This window comes from Mesoplodon densirostris, chromosome 15 (assembly GCF_025265405.1).
Source record: "Mesoplodon densirostris isolate mMesDen1 chromosome 15, mMesDen1 primary haplotype, whole genome shotgun sequence".
In the NCBI taxonomy this organism is placed as follows: domain Eukaryota; kingdom Metazoa; phylum Chordata; class Mammalia; order Artiodactyla; family Ziphiidae; genus Mesoplodon; species Mesoplodon densirostris.
The window spans coordinates 25619380-25645084 of record NC_082675.1 but is presented as its reverse complement, the minus strand read 5'-3'; the positions used below and the strand labels follow the sequence as shown (position 1 = coordinate 25645084).

General features: G+C 43.5%; 1 protein-coding gene across 4 annotated transcripts in view; it reads right to left on the bottom strand.

Annotated features, from left to right (window-relative positions):
- SPECC1L (sperm antigen with calponin homology and coiled-coil domains 1 like) overlaps positions 1–25705 on the bottom strand; it is a 123933-nt gene that overhangs the window by 25529 nt on the left and 72699 nt on the right. For 3 of the 4 annotated variants that reach the window (XM_060118451.1, XM_060118450.1, XM_060118452.1), the window contains 3 exons: positions 17587–17670; positions 14978–15134; positions 12725–12827 (listed from right to left, as the gene is read on the bottom strand). In XM_060118451.1, the coding sequence (XP_059974434.1) occupies positions 12725–12827; positions 14978–15134; positions 17587–17670 (344 nt within the window). Of the gene's footprint in view, positions 1–8283; positions 8844–12724; positions 12828–14977; positions 15135–17586; positions 17671–25705 lie in introns of those variants that run through there. The other variant, XM_060118455.1, reaches the window with a different exon arrangement.

Sequence of the window (25705 nt, the reverse complement as noted above, 5' to 3'; positions counted from 1 at the left end):
GTCTTTCCAGTTAAAGGATGGTTCTTATATGCAAAACAGCATTGGGTTTGTTTTTTATAATCTGAAAATCTTGGTCTTTTAAGTGTAATACTCAGTCCATGTATGTATAATGCAATTGTAATATACCTGGGTTTAAATTTACTTCTGTACCCTTATGCTTTGTTCCTTTTCTCTCCTTTCCTGCCTTCTTTTGGATTGAGTATTTATTATTACTCCATTTCCCCCTCTATTAGCCTCTTAATTTTCCATTTTTTATTATTGTTTTAGTTGTTACCAATATATAATTTCTAGCAGTCACATTAAAACAGTAAGACATATAATATTAATATATTTTATTCAATCTAATATATTAAAATATGATCATTTCAATATGTATCAATATTTTTAAATGGGTTGTTTTACATCCTTTTTCCCCCATACTAAGTCTTCAAAATCTGATGTGTGTTTTATAATCACAGCACACCTCAATTTGGACTGGCCACATTTGAAGTGCTTGATAATCACATGCAGCCAATGGCCACTGTATCAGACAGTGCAGCCCTAGAGACTTATGGTATGTGACCCTTAACTCACTAATATCTACCATAAATTCAGAATTTTATAACTTTCTGGACAATACAAGGACCTTACAACATGTTAATGACATTTACCTTTCTACCAACCTCTGGAGCCATTTTTGTTTTATATTTTAAAACTAAATACATCATTAAACAGGACATTTTTATTATACTGCAGTCAATATTCATTTATACTTACCCATATACTTATTTCTCCCACTGCTCTTTATGCCTTCCTATAATTTTGTTTCCCTATGGGATTATTTTCTTTCTGCTCAAAGAATTTCCTTTTTTCTTTCAGAGTGGGCCTGTTGGTGATAAATTATGTTTTTGTCCATCTATGGAGAAGTTGCCAGTCTTATCAGTACTATTCTGAAGCTAATACCTTTTCTCTCTATTTTATGATTTTTCTCATTGACTTTCATTTGTGGCAGTTTTAGTAGGACACTCCTGTCCTTCCCTCTCCTCCTAGGACTCCAACTACACACGTGTTAAATCTTCTACTGTGTCCCACATCTATGACACCTTCTTACGTATTTTTTCAACCTTTCATCTCTCAGTGCTTCACTGTGGATATTTTTAACTGATCAACCCTACAGTTCACAAATTTGTATTGTATCTAGTGTGCTGTTAAATGCATGTATTGGAATTCCTAATTTCAGCTGTTGTATTTTTTTAATTCTAAAATTTCCATCTGATTCTATTTTATAGATTCCATTTCTCTGGTAAAATTTTCTTTCTCTTCATCTATTTTCTTGAACACATTAATCAGTTATTTTATTTTATTTATTTATTTATTTATTTTTTTTGCGGTGTGTGGGCCTCTCACTGTTGTGGCCTCTCCCGTTGCGGAGCACAGGCTCCGAACGCGCAGGCTCAGCAGCCATGGCTCACAGGCCCAGCCGCTCCGCGGCATGTGGGATCCTCCTGGACCGGGGCATGAACCCGTGTCCCCTGCATCGGCAGGCGGACTCCCAACCACTGCGCCACCAGGGAAGCCCTAATCAGTTATTTTAAAGGCCTAATCTAAGTATCTGGATCACCTGAAGTTTCTCCCTATATTACTTATTATTTCCCTTGATTTTCAGTCATTTGATCATGTTTACTGGCATGACGTATTTCTGATGGACTGCGAGACACTAGATATCAGAATATAAGGGGCTGGATGGTGCCATCTCCCTGCAGAAAGGTTTTAAGTTTCTTCTGGCAGCTGAACACCTCGATGTAGCAGGTGAAAGTTCTGATGCTGAATTTCAAGCTGGCCTTTTCCAGTTAACCTTTATCTGTAAGGCACAGTTCTTCTGAGGGCTCTACTAACTCCCAGGATGTCTGCCAGGGTCACTCCTCCTTGGCTGGTCTTGAACTCTTGGTTTTTTTCTTCCTGGTACCAGGAGAACAAAAGCCGTGCTGAAGTCTCTATCCTCTCAGCAGCAGATTTCTGCTGAAGTTCTCCAGGTCCACCTCCACGCATCTTAGCATGCGACAAATACCTTGAGGACAAGAGCTAAGTCAAATGTTGAGTTCACTACTCTGAGACTGTCTTCTCCCTGGGATTTAGGACTCTTAAATCTCTGTTGCCTTAGTAGCTCCAAATTCAGATTTTAGTGTCCCTCCTCAGTGACTCTGAAACAAGCTCTGGACCACTGCTTTCTGTTTGGTCTCTGATGCATGCCAGGAGCTGGCAAATGCTCCAAGGGTTGAAAAAGGCAGTGTAAACAGAAGCCCAACTCAGTGTGACCTCTTTCTCCCTGCAATCTTGGCTCCTGCCAAATTTGTCCCAGCTGCCTTCATTAGTCCCCAGTGCCTTCACAGACATATATATATATATATATTTGCATTTTAAACAAAATAGTTCTCAGCAGAGTTTGATCTGATAACCTATCATAACCATACACAGAAGTCCATATTGAGTTTTAATTACTAATGCATATTTCACTGACTAGTCCACAAGCTTCCAGAAACAGGAACTCCTTTCTATTTCCTGATTTCTGCTTCAATGCCCAGCACACTATCTGACACAGAGCTTAGTATGTATTTGATAAATTAATTTCTATATTAGGAAATATTGCTAGAAAGCAAGTAAAGCATAGCACATAAAAACATCACTTTTAAACCATTCAAGTCCATCAATTCTTCTGATTCCATTAACCTCCACTAAGAAATGTACAATCTTTCCTCCTTTGGCCCAAGCACTAATGAGCAAATCCCTCAATAAAACTGTGCATTCTTAATGTTATTTGAGATTACATTACCTCAGGCAGTACTAAAAGCTTTTGCCCATTTATTAAAACTATTTTGTACTAGATTAAGTGATTTCATTATCCTTTGGATTAACTAATCCATCTCTAGGCCTGCTATTTTATCAGAAAACAATGAGATTTCAAAGTAAAGCTCTCTTAAATTAACCTTTAGAGGCTCCTTGATTGTATTCAATTAGGTTTTCCCAGAGCAAGAAAACAACAGTACAACAGAAGCTGTTAAATATAAAATTTAGAACCAAAGAAAAGTATACTGAAAGTACGAGTTATTTTCCTTATTACCTGGTTAGTCTCATACCATCAATCTTACATTGTTAATCCCTAAAGAAACAGTCAAAGAACTGGAGTAGCTGCCTCTGGGAAGCAGAATTTACAGAGGTGATGGTATAGGACAGTGGAGCATCACTTCTCTCCATAAGCACTAAAGAACTATTAGAGGTATCTATATATTTGAATTAATTAAAAAACACAATTATAGGGCTTCCCTGGTGGCTCAGTGGTTAAGAATCCGCCTGCCAATGCAGGGGACACGGATTCAAGCCCCGGTCTGGGAAGATCCCACATGCTGTGGAGCAACTAAGCCCACACGCCACAACTACTGAGCCTGTGGTCTAGAGTCTGTGAGCCACAACTACTGAGCCCACGTGCCACAACTACTGAAGCCCGTGTGCTTAGAGCCCGTGCTCCGCAACAAGAGAGGCCACAACAATGAGAAGCCCACACACCACAACGAAGAGTAGTCCCTGCTCGCCACAACTAGAGAATGCCCGCGTGCAGCAACGAAGACCCAATGCAGCCAAAAATAAACAAATAAAAAAAAATTAAAAAACCCCCACAATTGTATACAAGCTGAGGCACTGACTAAAAAAGAAGAAAGACTCAGTCCTTAAAGCAATAGTTCTGAAGGCTGTCTGTGATGTCACAGACTCATGGCTCAGCCTTGAGGGAGTCACTGATCCTGGCAGGGGTTCAGGCCCACATCTGTAAACCTGATGGTTTACTTAGATCGTCAAGTCCCCTTCAAAGGTAATATTCTAGTATTCTAAAACTTCAGTGAATAATTGGTGGCAGGGCGCAATTTAAAAGAGAAAAATGTATTTGTCAGATAAAAGGCCAACTCACAAGGGCTTGTTTTATAATGGATGGTTAATGAAATTACAGTGATTAGTACAATTATTTTAGGATGACTCTTAAGAGAGTTAGCGGAAGATGATATGAGTATTAGGGAATCTATCTCTGTTGATTAGACAGTTCCTACGACATAAAGCACGCGCAGTCCCAGCACTAACGATGCACTTGGGGCCTGAGAGTGCAGAATGTGCTAAGTGTCACGTAACAGCTCCTGCTCTAGTGAGCCAGTCCAGTGTCACAGCCTGCCCTCTCCTGCTGATTGTGGGAAGTCAGAGACCAAAGACTGGTCCCACACTGCTGGCTTCAAGGAGGGGTACGCACATCCATACTTACAGCTAGATAAGGAAAGGGCTCTGGCACTTCTTACAGGGCTCTTGACAAATTAAGAGCTCTATCAGATATATCTTTCAGCTTAAAAAGATTATGCATATAAAATTATGTCCAATTTTAACTCACAGACCTTGAAATAAAAGAACCAGCATCCTATCTACTTTTAAACAGCAAAACAGATACCAGTCTCACAGGAAACAAAAGCCAGACAAACAAAAAAGCCATACATAGACATCATTACAAAAGTGTCCACAGGAAGTAAGGAAGGGGGGAAATGAGTTTGTAGCACAGACCGCCCAATGTATAAAACGGTTTTTCTTTATGAATGGCTAACCATTCTGTTTTGCATTATATTTCCTCTTGCATTTTATGTACCCAGTAAACAAAAAAAAATTAAAATTATTAATTGAGCATCTTAAGGAATTGATTTGTGTGTGTTTTTTTAACTTAACACAATGTACCTTAAAATCACAGAATCAGAGAATTTAAGTGGAGGGGACCAAGAGACATTAGTTAAATCATTGATTTAATGCTTAAATTACCTCAATCAACTTGGTTACTTAATTTTTTTTTTTTTTTTTTTTGCGGTACGCGGACCTCTCACCGTTGTGGCCTCTCCCGTTGCGGAGCACAGCCTCCAGACGCGCAGGCTCAGCGGCCATGGCTCACGGGCCCAGCCGCCCTGCGGCATGTGGGATCTTCCCAGACCGGGGCACGAACCCGTGTCTCCTGCATCGGCAGGCGGACTCTCAACCACTGCGCCACCAGGGAAGCCCTGGTTACTTAATTTTTAATCAACTTGCTACATGGCAAAATTCCATAATCAAGGGGGAGGCACTTTCTAATTATCTAAAATTACTCAATTTAAGGGTAATGGTCTAGGAAAATTTAAAGCTTATGTTACAAGATGACATGCAATAACATAGAAAAATAATACTTTTAAAATCCGTTAAACACGTAGCATATGCTAGAAATGTGCACAACTGCCTCACTTAAGCTTCCATTTTACAGAGGAGGAAACTGAGGCCCAGAGAGTCTACGTAATTTGCAAAAGGTCACATGTAAGAGGCAGAGCTGACATTCAAACCTTATCTGACACTCAAGTCCAAGGTCTTAATCACGACTCTATGTATGATTCTCACAGCATGGTCTATGGATCAAGTGCAATGCCTGTAAAAATGCAGATTCCAGAGTCTCCCAACGCACCTCTCAAATTATAAACCTTGAGGGTTGGTTCTCAGGAATCTGCACTTTTCCCACAATCTTCACAGGTTTTTGTATACAAGCCTGCGAACCACTGTTCTAAAAATGAACCTCCAAGGTATCCCATGACATTCAACATATAGGTTCAGTCATTCAGCTCTGCCATGTGCAGGGCCTTCTGCTGGACGCTGGGAGGCAAAGACAGGCCCTTCTAAGGAGCTCACAGTCTAGAAAGGAAGACACACACACAAACCGACAACTTCAGTATCCTTGGGATATACCATGTGGGGTTCTGTAACACAGGGAAAATGAATTACAGATACAAAGACACACCCTCCCCTAAAAAAAACATGCCTTGATATACAGAAAGCACTCTGCCCTGGACTGGGTTCAAGTCAAGGAAGAACTAGGCTCCCGGGGCTCTGGGAGGAGGGGGTGCACATTAGGGATGAACCCTTGTGGGGGCGGAGCAGAGCAAAGGCAACGTTGCACAGATGCTGACTTTGAAGCTGAAGGAGCAGACACTCCCCAGATGGAGGGGGTGAAGTGACAGGATGGGGGGCACCAGTGGCCAAGGTGTGATTGTGGAGAAGCTGATAAGACTACACAGGGGCCAGATCAACTGTAAGGGGTCTTGTTCTCCACACCAAGGATTTGAGGCTTTAACCAAACGGCAAAGGAGAAGCAGCTTAAAGAGAAATAACCAGATCACAATTTCAAACCACTTTGGCAGCCAAGTAAAAGACAGACAGGAGGGTGAAAAAATTACTTATGTCCATGTAAAGCCTTCGTACGCAGTGTGCACAGCAGCATCGTAAGTAATGGCCACGACGACCAGACGGCGTCAGCAGATGGGACGACAACAGGTGGTCCACAAGGTGGAATACTGTTCAGTCGTAAAAGGAGTGACACGTGGAGAACATGCTACAACATGGGTGAACCGTGAAAACATTATGCTCAATGAAAGAGGAAGCCACAGAGAACCACACGCTGTATAATTCCAGTGCCATGAAATGCCCAGAACAGGCACGTCTATGGAGACAGGAAGTAGATCCGTGGCTACCTACAGCAAATGGGGAGGGACTGCTAACAGGTACAAGATTTCTTTTCAGATTGATGAAAATTCTCTAAAACTAATTGTGGTGATGGCTGCACAACTCTGTGAAGACACTAAAATGTACATTTTTAAATGGGTGACCTGTATCTTATGTGCAGTATAGCCCAATAAAAAATGATGTTAAAGAAAAAAATGTAAAGGGTTGGGCAATACTGATTTATGCTCGAGATTTCAGTCCTCGATCAAATTAGGAGCCACAGCATTGATGTTCTTGCTACTTGGCAAAGCTGAGAGCATCAGTTTTACCCTGATTTTTTTTTTTTTTTTTTTCTTTTTGCGGTATGCGGGCCTCTCACTGTTGTGGCCTCTCCCGTTGCGGAGCACAGGCTCCGGATGCGCAGGCCCAGCGGCCATGGCTCACGGGCCCAGCCGCTCCGCGGCATATGGGATCCTCCCAGACCGGGGCACGAACCCGTATCCCCTGCATCGGCAGGCGGACTCTTAACCACTGCGCCACCAGGGAGGCCCTTACCCCTGCTTTCAGGTATGGAGGACTGAAGTCTTTTAGGATGGAGTTTTATATCTGGCATCTTTCACTTAGCATAATATTTTTAAGATTCATCCACGTTGTAGCATGTATCAAAACTTCTAATCCATGAATAAAGGATCTTTCCATTTACTTAGATTTTAATTTCTTTCACAATGTTTGTAGTTTCCAGTGTACAAGCCTTGTATCCCCTTGGTTAATTTATTTCTAAGTCTTTTATTCTTTATTTTTATTTTATAGTGGAGTATAGTTGATTAACAATGTTGTGTTAGTTTCAGGTGTAAAGTGATTCAGTTATACATATAAATGCATCTATTCTTTTTCAAATTCTTTTCCCATTTAGGTTATTACAGAATATTGAGCAGGGTTCCCTGTGCTATACAGTAGGTCCTTGCTGGTTATCTATTTTAAATATAGCAGTGTTTACATGTCAATCCCAAACTCCCAGTCTATCTCTCCCTCCCACCCTTCCCCCCTGGTAACGTAGGTTTGTTTTCTAAGTCTGTGAGTCTGTTTCTGTTTTGTAGTAAGTTCATTTGTATCATTTTTTAAGATTCCACATATAAGCGACACCATATATTTGTCTTCCTCTGACTTACTTCACTAAGTATGATAACCTCCAGGTCCATCCATGTTGCTGCAAACAGCATTATTTCACTCTTTTTAATGGCTGATAACATGCAATCGTACATACGTACCACATCTTCTTTACCCACTCATCTGTTGATGGACACCTAGGTTGCCTCCATGTCTCAGCAACTGTAAACAGCGCTGCAATGAACACTGGGGTGCATGTATCCTTTCGAACCATGCTTTTCTCCGGATATGTTAATATTATGTTATTATTATTTTTGGCCACACCTCGCAGAACACAGGATCTTAGTTCCCCCACCAGGGACCAGGGATCAAACCCATGCCCCCTGCAGTGGAAGTGAGGAGTCTTAACCACTGGACCACCAGGGAATTCCCCCAGATATATTATTATGATGCTATTATAAATGGAAATGTTGTCTTAATTTCATTTTCAGAGTTTCATTGCTAGTATAGAGAAATTCAACTGATTTTTTTTTTTTTTTTTTTTTTTTTTTTTTTTTTTTGCTGTACGCGGGCCTCTCACTGCTGTGGCCTCTCCCGTTGCGGAGCACAGGCTCCGGACACACAGGCTCCGCGGCCATGGCTCGCGGGCCCAGCCGCTCCGCGGCATGTGGGATCTTCCGGGATCGGGGCACGAACCCGTGTCCCCTGCATCGGCAGGCGGACTCTCAACCACTGCGCCACCAGGGAAGCCCTCAACTGATTTTTATATTGACCTTGTATCCTGAAACTCTGCTGGATTTGTTTAGTAGCTCCAAAGGTTTTTATGTGAATTCTTGAAGGTTTTCTAGATAGCAATCATGTCATCTGCAAATAGACACAGTTTTACTTCTTTTCTTCTTTTTTTTTTTTTTTTTTGCGGTACGTGGGCCTCTCACTGTTGTGGCCTCTCCCGTTGCAGAGCACAGGCTCCGGACACGCAGGCTCAGTGGTCATGGCTCACGGGTCCCAGCCGCTCCGTGGCATGTGGGATCCTCCCGGACCGGGGCACAAACCCGTGTCCCCTGCATCGGCAGGCAGACTCAACCACTGCGCCACCAGGGAAGCCCCCTACTTCTTCCTCTTCAATGCCTTTTTTTCTTTCTCTTGCCCAGCTGCCCTAGCGAGAACTTCCAATAAAATGTCAATAGAGGGCTTCCCTGGTGGTGCAGTCAGTGGTTGAGAGTCTGAAAAAAAAAAAAAAAAATGTCAATAGAAATGGTGAGAGTGGGCACCCTTTCCTGTTCCTGATCTTGGGGGACAAGCACCTAGTCTTTTACCATTAAGTACGATGGTAGCTGTGGGTTTTCACAGATACCCTTTATCAGGTTGAGAAAGTTCCCTTCTATTCCTAGTTTGTTGAGTGGTTTTTTTTTTTTTTATCATGAATGGGTTTTGAATTTTGTCAAACACTTTTTCTGCATCCACTGAGATGATATTGTGTTTTTTTCCCTTTATTCCACAACATGGTGTATTACTTTAATTTTCATATGTTGAACCAACTTTGCATTCCTGGGATAAATCCAACTTGGTCATGGTGCACAGTTCCTTTTATTTGCTGCTGGATTCTGTTTGTATATTTTATTGAGGATTTTTGCATAAGAAATATTGGTCTGTAGTTTTCTTGTGATGTCTTTTTCTGGCTTTGTTATCAGGGTAATACTGGACTCACAGAATGAATTAGGAAATGTTCTCTATTCTATTTTTGGAAGAGTTTGAGAAAGACTGCTGTTAATTCTTCTTTTAAACGTCTGGTAGAATTTACCAGTGAAGCCATCAGGCCCTGGGCTTTTCTTTGTTGAAAGTTTTTTTTTTTTTGCGGTACGCGGGCCTCTCACTGTTGTGGCCTCTCCCATTGCGGAGCACAGGCTCCGGACATGCAGGCTCAGTGGTCATGGCTCACAGGCCCAGCCGCTCCCCGGCATGTGGGATCTTCCCGGACCGGGGCACGAACCCGTGTCCCCTGCATTGGCAGGCGGACTCTCAACCACTGCGCCACCAGGGAAGCCCTGTTGAAAGTTTTATGATCACTAATTCTGTTTCTTTAGTTGCTATACGTCTACTCAGATTTTCTTTCTTTTTAAAGATTTTTTTTTGATGTGGACCATTTTTAAAGTCTTTATTGAATTTTTTGGTTACAATATTGCTTCTGTTTTATGTTTTGTTTTTATGGCGGCGAGGAATATGGGATCTTAGCTCCCTGACCAGGGATCGAAACCGTACCCCCTGCGCTGGAAGGTGAAGTCTTTAACCACTGGACCACCAGGGAAGTCCCAGATTTTCTTTCTTCTTGAGTTATTTTTAAATTAATTAATTAATTAATATTTTTGGCTGCATTGGGTCTTCGTTGCTGCGCACGTGCTTTCTCTAGTTGCAGCAAGTGGGGGCTACTCTTCGTTGTGGTGGGCTGGCTTCTCATTTCAGTGGCTTCTCTTGTTGCAGAGCACGGGTTCTAGGCATGCGGGCTTCAGTAGTTGCGGCGCATGGGCTCAGTAGTTGTGGCACATGGGCTTAGTTGCTCCACGGCATGTGGGATCTTCTGGACCAGGGCTCAAACCCGTGTCCCCTGCATTGGCACGCGGATTCTTAACCACTGTGCCACCAGGCAAGTCCTTGAGCTAATTTTTATAGTTTGTGTATTTCAAGGTATTTGTCAAATTCATCTACGTTAAACAATTTGTTGGTATACTGTTCACAGTATTCCCTTTTAATCCCTTTCATTTCTATAAGGTCATTAGTAATGTCCTCTCCTTTATTCCTAATTCTAGTAATTTTAGTCTCCTCTTTTTTTTTTCCTTTGTCAATCTAGGTAAAGATCTGTAGATTTGCTGATCTTTTCAAAGAACAAACTTCTGGTGTCACTGATGTTCTCTACTGATTCTTCTATCTCCTTTATTTCTGCTCTGACCTTTATTATTTCCTTCCTCTGACTGCTTTAGGCTTAGTCTGCTCTTCTTTTTCTACTTTCTTCACGTTGATGGTTAGATCATTGATTTGAGATTTTTCTTCTTCTTCTTTTTTTTTTATCTTTTGGCCACACCGCACAGCATGTGGGATCTTAGTACCCCGACCAGGGATCAAACCCACACCCCCTGCATTGGAAAAGCGGGGTCTTAACCACTGGACCGTGAGGGAAGTCCTGAGATTCTTCTTCTTTATAAAGGTAGGTGTTCACAGCTATAAATTTCCCTGAGAGCTGCTTTTCAGCATCTCCCATAGTTTTGTTATGTTATGTTGTGAATTTTCCTTCAGTTATTAATTTCTAATTTCATTCCATTGTGATCAGAAAAGATACTTTGTGCAATTTCAATCTTTTAAAATTTATGAAGATTTGTTTTATTACTCAACATACAGCCTATCCTGAATGTTCTACGTGCACCTGAGAAGAATACATACTTTGCTGTTGTTGGATAGAGTGTTCAACAGATGTCTCACAGGTCTAATTAGTATATAGTTCATGTATATAGTATATGGTTCAAATCTTCTATGTCCTTGCTAGGTTCTCCTATCTAGCTGTATCCCAATCATTTACTTCTTTTTTCTTTTTTTTGGGGGGGGGCTAAGCAATTATTTTATAAGTGTACAGTTCAGTGGCATTAAGTACATTCACATGGTTGTGCAACCATCACCGGCATCCATTTCCAGAACTTTCTTCATCTTGAAAACTGCAACTCTGTACCCTTTTTTTTTTTTTTTTTTTTTTTGCGGTATGCGGGCCTCTCACTGTTGTGGCCTCCCCCGTTGCGGAGCACAGGCTCCGGACGCGCAGGCTCCGGACGCGCAGGCTCAGCGGCCATGGCTCACGGGCCCAGCCGCCCCGCGGCATATGGGATCCTCCCAGACCGGGGCACGAACCCGTATCCCCTGCATCGGCAGGCGGACTCTCAACCACTTGCGCCACCAGGGAGGCCCTCTGTACCCTTTAAACAATAAATCCCCATTACTCCCTGCCCCCAGCCCCTGGCAACCACCATTCTACTTTCAGTCTCTATGAATGTGACTATTCTACGGAGTTCATGTAAGTGGAATCCTATAATATTTGTACTTCTGTGTATGGCCCATTTCATTTAGCATAATGTCATGGAAGCAACCTAAATGTCCACCGACAGATGAATGGATAAAGATGCGGTACATATATATGATAGAATACTACTCAGCCATAAAAAAGAATGAAATAATGCTATTTGCAGCAACATGGACATAGAGATTATCATATTAAGTGAAGTACGTCAGAGACAAGTATCATATGATATCACTTATGTGTGGAATCTAAAAAAATGATACAAATGAACTTATTTACAAAACAGAAACAGACTCACAGACATATAAAAACAAACTTACTGTTACCAGAAGGGATACAGTATGTGTGTGTTGTGGGGGGGGGGGGGATAAATTAGGAGTTTGGGATTAGCAGATACTAACTACTATATATAAAATAGATAAACAACAAGGTCCTGCTACATAGCAAGGGGAACCATATTCAATGTCTCATAGTGACCTATAATGGAAAAGAATCTGAAAAAGAATAGAAATATATATATATATGTATAAATGAATCACTGTTATACACCTAAAACTAACACATCATAAATTAACTACACTTCAGTTCTTAAAAAAGGGTTAATAAAAAAAAGAGAGAGAGAAAGAGAGAGAGACTGACAGGGCAAGAAAGGAGAGGCTATAAAACAGTCCAGATGTGAAATGACAGGGCACAAAGACAGCCCAGTGGGAAGGGGAAAAAGCTAAGAGAAAACTTTAAACATATCAATGATAAGTAAAATCTTAATTTAAAGTAAAATAAATATATTTTCACTCTTAGTCCAGATGAGGCCTTAACAAAAGCAATTAACTGGGACTTAAATGATAAAGTGCTACAACAGCTGAACAAGAATATTGTAAAGGTTAGCTGCTCTGGAAAGGTAAGAAACTTATTTCATCCAAGGGATACTCCACCACGTTCAGGGTAGACCTGGAACCCAGTGCAGGACTCGTCACTGCTCAGGTGAGCTGCGCCATCAGCACCTGGCGTGGCAGCTGCTCCCCTGGGACAAAAGAACCATGGGGCTACCTGATAGCCTTCGGTTTTCTTCTGACACCACTTCAGCAAGGCGTTCCTCTTGGATCCTCCATATTCTCTTGCCAATGCCGAGAGAGGGTCCTTCCTTTCTTCCCTGATAAGTGAAAATAAGGAACCCAAGTTGAAATATTTCTTATTTGAGCACCCTTCTAAACCAGAAATCCAACAAACACAGCAGAACATTTGAACAGAACAAACGCACACTCGGAGGCATCCAATGGCATGATGTACCTTCACCCGTTGGATTTTGCCTGTCAATTTTTATGGGTCCCACAGACCCACCACCATCAGGGGGCTCTGCCATCTGTAGGGGGCTCTACTCATTATCCACAGGGAAACTGGCAAAGATTCAGCACCATTGCATCTTGGGTTCCTTATTTTCACTTAGGGAAGAAAGGAAGGACCCTCTCTTGGCACAGCACCACTGTGCCAGGCCATGTGCATGTGCTGGGCAGGGCGCAGTGAGCAACACAGAGACCCTGCCTCTCAAGGAACTTCAGAGTTTACTACAAGACAGACCAACTACAGAAGCTTGGGGGGGGGGGGTGAAAATCAATGGCTATACATTACTCATTTCTTAAAATAATATGGAGGGAACTTTAGGGCACTGTCAACTGCCTTGGAGGCAGAAGAAATATCCTGCCCCAGACCAGACACTGAATCAAAAAAGATTTTGTGATCACCCTGGCAATGGAGCAGGGGAGGCATACAACCCACTCCTCTAGTACCCAATCCCTCCTTCCAGAAACTATTCTAGAAGCAGAACAGAATACCAAGGAGCACTCTGTAAAACAACCTGTTCCTTGACAAGCAGCACACTCTTAAAAGCCTGGTCTAATTTTTAGTGATGACTGCACAAGTGGAGATTCTAGCCCTACGACCCATACACTTAACAGTCCAGTAACTGTCCTAGAGGTTATGATGTTACAGGTGGCTTACTATTATTCTGTCCATATTCATCCTACAAAGTATGGTAGGAAACCAAAGAGCACACATGTAGAACTGAAGCTTTTCCAAGTGAGAGGTGCACTGAAATAGCACCAATTTTTATTTAGAACCACAAGTAAAATATGAAAATATTTCAACTTGCAGTTAGACTGCTGTCTTGAAGAAATATACTTTTATGTTCGTGTACCTGACCACCAGATTGCTGCCCTGATTTAAAGGGTTCAAAGAAGTTCGTTATAACACCACTGATCGCAGGAAATGAGAACGAAGATAAAGGTGAGATATGTGAATGAAAACAAAAGGGCAAGCCAAAAAAAGCCCCAAAAACCTCTATTATGCTCAAAATAAAAGTAACTACTACAATCACCGTGAAAGGTTTCCTCTAGTTCACACAGGCCATTTTGTTATAGAAACAGCTTAAAAAGCATCAAAGACGAGTAAAGTCTATGGGCACAATGAGAAGCTGCAGCAAAGAGCCTCCTAGAGCAGAGGGTGCTCTCTTGTAACATCTTCACTGTAAGACAAGGAAGCTAAGGCCAGGAGACACCTTGTGGAGGCTCACAACTTCTAAGAGGGGTACCAGGAAGAGTGGGGGCCCTGCCCACCAGCACGGACAATGCTCCCCCAGGCTTGGCCAGGGCGGCATGAGCCGCACTCTCCACTGCACCCGACCTGCCTGACCCGCACTGAGTACGGGACCACTCTTCTAAGAGGTCGGTCCCCGAGAGGCAGGGTTTTTAAAGTGAGCATATAATTTGAGTTTGAGACACCAAATATTCCACTTTTACTCAAACTTGTAAGTCAGTATACAGTAAAGTTCTGAAACCCACTCCCATCCCTCCTTCAGTTCGTGTTCAGCCTTCCTGCACACTCACTGGAGTCACTGACCCTGCCAGTAACGCTCACCTTCCTCCCGGTCCACCACCCTCAAGGCCTCGCTCGAGTTCCCCTCTTCCAGCCTCCCCAACACTCCATCAACACCCTATTTTCACTAAACTTACTTTTGTACTCAGCTGTTCTCTACTTGAAAAAACCAAAACCAAAAAACCCCACAAAAAACAAAAACACCAGCTGCTTGGGGAAAATAATTATCTCTTTTACTTTGCTTTACTTTTTTACTTTCAAATCATCTTTCCCAATTCTAGGCATAGAAGACTAGATCAGAAAACACTAAATAACACATAAAGAATGAAAATACATCAGTGCTCGAATGCCATTACTTTATAACCTGATCATTTAATTTCAAAAGGCCAGGAACAGCAGGCATGAAATGCACCAACACTAACTGTCCTCTACCTTATCCGGCTTCGAGTGGTGGGGGTCACGGAGGCCGTGGGGGAGGAGGACAGGGACAGCTGTGGCGACGTGGCACCAATGGCCATGAGCGAGGCAGGAGACGCGCCCTCAGGTGCAGAGACATCTCGCTTCATCTCTTCACTGCTTCGTCTGGACACTGAGTGTAAGAAACAGCCATTATGCAATTTATAGCAAAAACATTTTAAGCTGAGTTCTTGAGACATCTTCTTCAGCAGGTCCCCAAAAGAGCAGAAATTACCATACAGGAGGAAAACCTAACATTCTCTTTAACTTACTGATAACTTGAAAGGTTTTTTTTTTCCATTTTAAAAAACTGTAGGGGGCTTCCTTGGTGGCGCAGTGGTTGAGAATCTGCCTGCCAATGCAGGGGACATGGGTTCGAGCCTTGGTCTGGGAAGATCCCACATGCCACGGAGCAACTAGGCCTGTGAGCCACAACTACTGAGCTTGCGCGTCTGGAGCCTGTGCTCCGCAATAAGAGAGGCCGCGACAGTGAGAGGCCCGCGCACCGCGATGAGGAGTGGCCCCCGCTTGCCACAACTAGAGAAAGCCCTCGCACAGAAACGAAGACCCAACACAGCCAAAAATAAAAATAAATTAAAACAAACAAACAAACAAAACAAAAAAAACTGTAAAAAAGGTACAGTTGTTGAAATATGCACAGAAGTCCACATTCCCTGAAGGCAAGGAGTGTGTCTCATCCACCCTTAACACTCAAAGCACCCACCTGGCTCACAGTGAGTCCCCCGCAAACCTGCGTTCAACTACAAACACGACCAAAGCCAAAGGCTAATGAAAGCAACATTCACTCTCAACCAAAATCAACACAACCCTTCTGAACATGGCCAAAAACACTGTTGAAGAGACAGAAAGGAAGGATACTTTGTTACAGGGCCACACTTAATTCTGGGTCAAGATTTTTTTTTTGGCTGCCTTGGGTCTTCGGTGATGCGCGTGGGCTTTCTCTAGTTGCGGCAAGCGGGGGCTACTCTTTGTTGTGGTGCACGGGCTTCTCATTGCAATGGCTTCTCTTGTTGCAGAGCAAGGGTTCTAGGCGTGCGGGCTTCAGTAGTTGAGGCGCATGGGCTTAGCTGCTCCACAGCATGTGGGATCTTCCCGGACCAGGGATAGAACCCATGTCCCATGCATTAGCAGGTGGATTCTTAACCACTGCGCCACCAGGGAAGTCTGAAGCCACGTTTTAAAAAACATGAATCAATGAAACAGAAAAGCAAAAGGTGTCGTGTCAAGTCAACTACCGAGAGATAAGAACAATCAGGAAAGTCCTATTTTGAAAGCGTAAGGCACTACGCCTTGTTGGAATTACGAAAGTCCTGAGAACTGGGAGGTGGAAGCAGCCATTGTAGTCGTTGAAAACGGAGCCACAATAGAAGCGGCTTTCTGGCCACGATGACGTGAGACGAGAGACAAGGTTCCTGACCTCAGAGTCTCTCACCTCAGATGATGTTGGATGCGAGGGAGCCATTACTGCATCATCCTGGGCTGGCTGTAATGCAATCGTGCCAAACACCAGTAATTTCCCCCAGATGACTGGAACTGCACCCTTTCATTGGCTAAATGTCTCTTGATGATTTTAGGATAGCCACAGCAGACTATAACTCGGCAACAGCTAAGAGGTGTGTTTAAAGATCGAGAGGAGACATGCTTTCTCCTATTACAAGATCTTATCAGAATGATCCACTTGCATATTTGACATAATTTTATAATTATTCTGCCTTTTCCTTTCAATGTCAGATCTCTGTATGCCTTAAGTCAGCAGTTTCTTTTAAGTGGTATGCTAGGAAATTGGATGAGAACACCTTTGATAATTTTATATCAAACAGCGGGAACAGACTGAGAAAGAATTGGAAGAACTCTGTTACAGGAAAAGGCTCTGGATCTGGGCTTTGGGGGTGGTGATTTTGGCTGGACTTCCCACTGATTTAAAGACCCAGCTAAGATGTACAAAAACTGTACTAACTTAAATCCACATACAAGTGGGACATTAACCACTGGAGGCAGGGTTATAGGAATCTCTCCTTTCCTGGTCCAATTTCTAGTTGAGCTATTAAGGGTTAAAAAAAAAGGCCACAAGGGGAAAATAATATGAACACTGATAAATTGAAGAGAGCTCTAGGAGACCGAAAAAGTAAGCCCATCAGATTCATCATTGTAAAATGGCTATAACACTGGAAAAATCTGGCTTCTGGAGAACTTTTGGTGTGCTCTGAAATAACCCTTCAAAAACAGTCATGACACATCTTGGGATACATATTTTAACCTTTCACAGTTACGCAACTTTGTATGAACCTATATTTTCAGTATATCTTCTAACCCACTCTAGGCACTTAATGAACACCTGTTAAGTGAATGGAACTATCTAGCTCTTATTTTTTATTTTTTAAATCAGGGCCACGAAATGTGATTTCTATGAAATGTGTAAGATACAATAGGGGAAATTCGGAGTGAAAAACAATCAACAAAAGGGGCAAGTAAGGTTAAATAAACCTAAAGAGAAAGTACTTGGTACCATCACTAAAACTTCTGGAAGAATCTTTTTAAAAGAAATTTCAGATAAAAAGTATTACCTGAGATGGTCTTGGCACTTTCCATGGTAGGTACTCTCGGCAGAGAAGCAGGTCGGCTGGTTGAAGATGTTCTTAGTAGATGCTCTGCACAGGGTGGAAAGTGTCACAGTAAAGAGACCTGACCCTGAACTTCAAGAGGCAAAGGCAGCAGGAAGATGAGTTTTGCTCCCTTTGCCCCTGAGGCTCATCTGTCCCTCCTTCCCATCCAGGACACCTCAACGGCTCCCCACAGAGTCCCTTATACAAAACAACTCCCGTAGACAAGGACCAAGGGAAAACATCTCATTCAACTTTTATTTCTAGGGATGAGACATGCAACACATATGAACACTTCTAAACCACCGACTGCTACTTACCTCTGATGCAATTCAACCAAAATTCCAAGATCCCCCACTGCATCTAGGTCTAAAAGTACAAACTAAATCAAAGCCTTGCCCTGTGTGCCTACAGTTAGTGGAGGAGCCATACGTGTCTACAACCAGAGAGAAGTCAGGATGGAAACTGGAATAAGAGAATGATAAAGCACTATCAAGCCACAGAGAGGGATTTCCCTGGTGGCACAGTGGTTAAGACTCTGTGCTCCCAATGCAGGGGGCCCGGGTTCGATCCTTGGCCCGGGAACTAGATCCCACTTGCATGCCGCAACTAAGAGTTCACAACTAAGGAGCCGGCAAGCTGCAACTAAGACCCGGTTCAACCAACCAAATAAATAAATAAAAAGAAAAGATCTATCAAGCCACAGAGGTAGAAGCCATTTGCTTCGACTTCAGGCATCGGGAAGCCTTCAGCAGCATAATGACATGGATTTGTCTGTCAGATGGCTGGCTTCACTAGTGGAGAACAGGGCTGGGGAACAGTATTCAGCCAGACGACATTCAGAGCAGAGGTAGAAGGACATTCAAGTTAGAGGACAATAAATCCCAGCGTGGCTGAACCACGGGGCAGGTGGGGAACAGAGAGGGCAGCAGGGGGATAGCTCTAAAGTGGGGATGTGGCTAACTGACAAGAGCCTCACTGCCTGGCATGTGGACCTCAGTCTGAGGGCAGTGAGGACCCTCAGGAGGGACACAACCAGATCCTGCCTCCCCGTCAAGGGCACAGCTCCGCCTGTTCTCGCTGAACACAGGCTGGGTTGGAGTCTCTGCGGTTCCCCGAGCCCTGGCACAGTGGTTCCCTCGCCCCCTCAGCCCGGCCAAATTTGCCAGCCTTTGGGCCCAGTCTGACACCCCTTCCTCAGCACCTGCTCCCCACAATGGGTGCCCCAGACACAGGCCAGCCCGCCTCTGACCTCGGTGACGAGCCCAGCGAGGCTGTCACCAGGCCAGGACGACAGGCAAGGAAGGCTGGACATGTTCCGCCTGGTCCGGTGTGTCAGGGACATGTGATGGGGCTGGGCTGAGTGAAGACAGTTAGTCCTATCTGAGAGCAAACACACTCGACGGGGAAAGGCGGGATCAACCAGACACCAGTCAAACAGCCCTGTCAGCACTTCGTTTTAAGAATTAACAATTTAAAAACTACTCCCCCTCAGAATATCATGATGTCAAAAGTAATGGCCTATCACAGTATCTTTCAAGGAGAGCACATCTTTCATGCCAAAATGTGTTTTCTAAGCGTGTGAGGACTGTGTGGTTGTGATCACACAGCACTCTGGAGGGAGGCTCCAGAAGACAGGACTCACACAGCCCATAGCCACTACGCCTTTCTTATCCTGAACCAACAAAGCCTCGGTGCAGAGCCCACCAGCAAGCATCGGTCAAAATTCTGAACCCTGTGGTGCTTGCACTCGTCTTCACAGGAAGAGCACATTATGCACAAAGACTGACTGACAAAGCAAAGTTCGTGGAACATGGAAAGAGTAGGAAATAGGAGTCAACATTTTAAATTTAGTCCAAATGTCCACTTCACAGTTACGAAACTGGTCATGTCCCTGAAGCCTTCATCTCCCAAAGAACACAGCACATGAGGAGGGACAGGTTATAGAGACACACGGGTCAGAACAAGGAGGGTGCCAGCCGAGAGCAAGCGAGAGGCGCTCCATCTCCGTCTCTGCCACTGGGCACATGGAAGGCGCGCGACTGAGGCACGGTGCACGGACCTGTCGCCCACCCAGTGCAGCCTGCTCTCACTGCATGTCTAAGGATCCAAATCTGTCTCAACTCAGTAGACAGTCCCTGGCACAGGCCAACGCTGCCCTTCTGAGAAGGTACAAAAAGGCACTGTTCAGAGGCACCTTCTAATGGGCAAAGCGCTGCCTGCTGCTCCGGGTGGTGTTCTCACTGCTGCCCGCGACACCAGCCATGGAACGAGCACATGCCCCTCTGCTGCTGCAGCAGCGGCTAGATTACAGCTTCACGTCAAACTGCCGGCGAATCCCTCTTTGGGAAATAAGATTAGTGTGTCACAATCAGATGTGGCAGGCAGGAGAGAGCTGACGTTACAGTAATCAGGTCTACTCTATTGCCATATGGAGCTATTCTTGTCTTTAATCCATTCATTAAACAAAAACCACTTGGGTGTCCATGACTTGCCAGGCAAAGGTCAGAGAAAGGAGGAAAGAAGGCAGCAACTTGCCCTCCTGGAACTCGGAGTCTACAGTGAAAGCCAGAGATTTCAAAAATCGCTGCGCGTGAGGGATGCAGGAAAGAAGCAGTACAAGGGGCTCTGGGAACACAGCAGGGGATGTGACCTGCTCTTGAGAGGAGGTCCGGAAAGGCCTCCTCGGGAAACAACATCTCAGTTAAGACTAGAAGGATAATTAATAGCTTTTATACGGGCAAAGGAGAGGGTGTTCCCAGCACAGTGTTCAGCAGACACCAAAGGAAATCTAGGACAGCAGTGCTGTGAGGGCTGGCGAGGCTGGAAGGCCAAAGCAGGCCAGGCTGAAGAGTGTGGCCTTCACCCACTGGCAACATGGAGACAGTGACGGTGTCTCGGGTGGACATCCTTCCAGCTGCAGGGGGTGGGAGGGCAACAGTGCATGCAGGGTGATGAGTTATACCCAGAGCAGAGAGCAGACAGCCTGGACCCAGGTGGTACCAGGGGAGATGGGAGAAGTACACGGATTCAAGGGCTCTTCAATGAGGCAGAATCAACCCACTTGCTGACCACCTGGAAATGGTGGAGATAGAAAGGAGGTTCCACATACAGAGATAAGAGAGAAGAAGAGGACTCTGGGAGGGAAAGAGATGAGGACACATGCAATTTGAGGACCCGATGAGATATCCAGGGAAAGATGTGGAGTGCAGGTTTGATCCCTAGTTGGGGAGCTAAGATTCCACGTGTCTCGGGGCCAAAAAATCAAAGCATAAAACGGAAGCAATATTGTAACAAATAAAAGACTTTAAAAATGGTCCACATCAAAAAATCTTTTATAAATAAATAAATAAATAAAGTAAAAAAAATAAAAATAGGAGCCTAAGGATTTCCCTGGCAGTCCAGTGGTCAGGACTCTGCGCTTCCACCACAAGGGGCATGGGTTCGATCCCCGGTCGGGGAACTAAGATCCTGCAAGCTGCGTGGTGTGGCCAAAAAAAATACAATAAAAAAAAAAAATTTTTTTTTTAAAGATTCTTTAAAAAAATAAAAATATGAGCCTAAATACCCAACTTCTGCTCATTGAGGAGTAGTTCCAAACGGACCAATGTTCCTGCTGAAAATAATTGACATCTTGAAAACAAACAAACATCAACTACTTAAAAGCAGTGAAGAGAAACTAAAAGCAGGCAGAAAATGAAAGAAATCTGCATCTGGAAGGAACTGGCACCGGGTGAGTTTCCTAGTTTTATGACTATAGGTTTGAGTGTAGGCCCCAGCTGAGGCCATACAGGGCAGCTGAAATTTGGTAGAAAACCCAGGGTCTTATCATTGCCTCGAAGAAGCAGAGGAGATATCTCAGGACCACCAAAGCTGCTGGAAAGCATGGGGGTTGGGGAAATACCAGAAAGGAAAGAGTCACAAATTTTGTATATAAACTCTGCTCGTATCCCACTGACCTCTGAAATCCACAAGCACTCAGATTCTAAGGAGTTGAATTAAGGAAAAATAGTTGAACAGGTATTTCAACTGAAGGAAAGAGGTTAGAGTTTGAGGTGAACCAAGTTAACTGCTTGCTAACAAAAACCAATTTTCTGCAGAGAAAAGAGACAGAATGCAGAATCTCTACAATGTATGATTCACACTGCCCAGAATACAATCCAAAATCACTAGACATACAAAGAAAAAGAAAAAAGTGACTCATACTCAAAAAAGAAATGGAAACCCACCCAAAGATGACTTATATGTTAGAATTAGCAGAAAAGCATTTAAAGCAGCTACTGCAAATATGTTCAACATTATAAAGGAAAATATGTTCTCAACAAATGAATAGGAAATCTCAGCTGAAACTGCTGAGACCGTATGAGACATGCCCTTCCTGAGACGCAATACAAAGGACAGCCTAAAGCTGAAATTAGGGCAGACACAGAAAAATCCTCTGGAGCACCCGCCCCACTCTAAACACAAAGTATCACCAGAGCAACTGGAAGCCTGCTGTGCACTGAGGACATCACAGCAACAAAACTCAAACCCAGGGCTTCCCTGGTGGTGCAGTGGTTGAGAGTCCACCTGCTGATGCAGGGGACACGGGTTCTTGCCCCAGTCTGGGAAGATCCCACATGCCGCGGAGCGGCTAGGCCCGGGAGCCATGGCCGCTGAGCCTGCGCGTCCGGAGCCTGTGCTCCGCAACGGGAGAGGCCACAACAGTGAGAGGCCCGCGTACCGCAAAAAAAACAAAAACAAAATAAAAAAACCCTCAAACCCAGCCCAGCTCCTGAGCAGATTAACTCAAACTCCCACATTAAACACCTAGAAGGAAAGAGGTGCCCATGTCAAGGCATAAAACTGCTGTCCTACACAAGATTCCCAGCTTTCGACAATCATAAAATATACAAAACGCAAGAAAAAACAATACATCCAGCTCACTGCATCAAGACAGCAAGTAATCAATAAACCAGACTTGGACATGGCACAGATGCTGCAACTATCTGACAGGTCATTTAAAATAACTATGATTAATTATGTTAAAGCCTTGGTGGAAACAGCAGACAACATGCAACAGTTAACAATTTCCTATTTGATTTTCACTTATAGTTTCCACTTCTCTGCTGAAATTAGACAAATAAAACTGTGAGAACCACATCTCTGGTTCTCAACTGGGGCAGTTTTGCCAACATACCAATGTCTTGAGGCATTTTTGGTTGTCACAACTAGGGGAGTGGGGTGCTACTAGGACCTTACCAGCTAGTGGGTAGAGGCCAGGGATGCTACCAAACATCCCACAATGCAGCGAACAGAGAATGAATTTTATGCATATACTTTAAAAAAGAAAAATCAACCGGAATTGTGGGTGGGGGGGAATGAAATGCAAACTGTGATAAAACTAATCTAACTGTATTACAAAAGCTTGACCTAAAACCACAACGAGAGAGAGGTGAAGAAAGGAGTTGACCTAAGTAACTGTGAGAAGAATGTTGTTTCGAGTGGAGACTCTCAGGCTAAACACAAAAAGAACTGTACACAAACAATGCACTCTGGTACATTTGCTTCTCACAGGGTACGGTTTAGCAATTTTGAAACTACTGTACATGTATAAACTCATGATTTTTGATAGAGAAATAATCATCACGTGTGTACGTATGGGTTGGTACACATACATACAGTCTTCCTGGCTCTGTCCAGAGAGGAGCTGGAGGAGGTGAAACCTCAGTAGTAATGGGTACGCCTCGCACCCAGATCTCGTTTTCTAAATACTACTGATTCCATAGCTGGTGCAGGGGAAAAAACAAGCCTGGATCATCTGTGGTGCCCCAAAGTAAGAAAGTGCTTTGGCACTTTGGTGGGGTGGGGGATGAAAAGAGCTCCCAATGGTCAAAGTTGGAGTAACATGAGCAGCAAAATAAATAATAGTAATAGACTAACCCAAAGAATAAAATAAACATCCACGAGTCCATACTAATACAAATAAGGGCTATAAATACAACAATAAGTATAATAATATAACACAAATGATTCCTTACAGGAAGAATGAGGAAATAGAAAATCACCACTAGAGCACAGTACTAACTGCCGCAGGCAAAATGCACAAACAGATGCTAAAATCAGTGAGAGGAAGTTTAAGCAGGAATAGGATATTTATTATTCACTAGCAGACAACCACTTCAACCAAGTGATCCAGGTCACGTCACCAGTAACAGGACACATCAACATCACGTGCCCCTGACGTGATGCACGTAGACGGGCACATCACCTTGTGCTGCCCTTCCCAGCAGTACGTAACCTCAGCCTAAGCAGGAGAAAACATCAGACAAGCCCATCGTGAGAGACATTTTAAAAAATAACTGACCAGTACTCTTTAAAGTGTCAAGGTTCTAAAAGACAGGAAGAGGGACAAGCTGCTGCAAAAGGGTGGAGACTCAAGGAGGTAAGACAACTCAGTGCAAACTGGGGTCCTGCGTTTGATCCTGGAACAGAAAAGGGACAGCAGTGGAACAGTCGGTGAGATCCAGAGACTGCACTTCAGTTAATAACATTTCCACGATATTGCTTTCCTACTTTTGATAACTGTTCTATGGTTATGTAGGTTGTCCACAAAAGGGAAGCTGGGTGAAGTATGTTTTTTTTTTTTGGCCTTGTGGCTTGTGGGATCTTAGTTCCCTGACCAGGGATTGAACCTGTGCCCCATGCAATGGAAGTGTGGAGTCTTAACCACTGGACCGCCAGGGAAGTCCCTGCGTGAAGGATTTAAGAGAAGTCTAATACTTTTGTAACTCTTCTGCAAGTCTAAACTTATCTCAAAACAAAGAGTTGAGAGACAGAGAGAACACCTTAAACAAACAGTGCAATGCATGCTTATTGCAACAAGGTACTGACTGTAACTTACCTTGAAACGCATTTAAAAAAGATGAACTGAAGGAAAGATAGAAGGATGGATAAATATGTGATAAAGCGAATATAGCAAAGTGCCACAGAATCGAGGTAGTGAGATGCGGATATGTGACTTCTTTCCACTTTTCTGTATGCTTGAAATTTTACATAATAATATGGAGAAAATATGGGAGCCTAGACGGTTTGGTTTATCAAGACAAATACTAAGAACTACAGGGAAGGAAAGACCTTCGGAAGTGAACAGATACCCATTAGGCTATGAATACAGGAGGGTAGGATTTCTATCTGAATTTCTGCTCGAAATTCCCCAGCTAGGGCTGGATCTAGGGCTGGGCCAGAATCTGACTTAGATCTACCCTTTGGAGAATGCAAATTGCTGTGAAACTTTTTAATAAAAGGTTCTTTTTATTTTAATTTAAAACAAAGATTTGGCTTTCTAGTAAAACCTCCTAACTTTGTATCACATTTATTACATGTACCTTCACCATAAATCAATTTTTTCAAAATACTGAATTTTTAAAAAGGTTTACATCTCTATCCTCAACACAATTTAGACAGATGATCACAACAAGAATCTCTTTACAGAACATGACTATCCTTGGACTAATCAGCTTTCTCGGATCCCTGTACATCTGAGCTGATAACACCAACACGACACTCAGGTCCCACTGACGTTGGGCAACCCCAGGCTCCCTAACCATCTGCATCGCCCAGCCGAGGTCTCTGCTTGCACTGGGCCTTCTAAGATCACTGTGCAAGGGGACAGTGGGGACAGTGAAGACCCTCCCAACTGCCTGTATCCATGTACCTGCTTAGGCTACAAACACCAACTCACATCCTATCTACAAAGATTCACCTGTCATGACCCAGACCACTAAATTCAACTGCCAACAATACCAACAAAAGAGCATTTGATTAGTCCATTTATAATAAGATCTCTGGTCTAAAACATTTTCCTGCAACTGACATACAAGCATGATGAAAAACAGAAAAAAACCACACCTTTTATAAAATACTTAACTGGAAAAACCAACAAATTATCCAATTTAAGTAGAACAAGGGGCAGCACTTTTCAAGTTTTCAGGAATGAAGCCATTGAAATTTTCAACCTGAAAATCACAGGCTGTGTTGTGTGACTTCGGCCAGGACAGAAGAGACAATCAGGGGAGAAAAGCACCTCCAGCAGAGCTCAGAA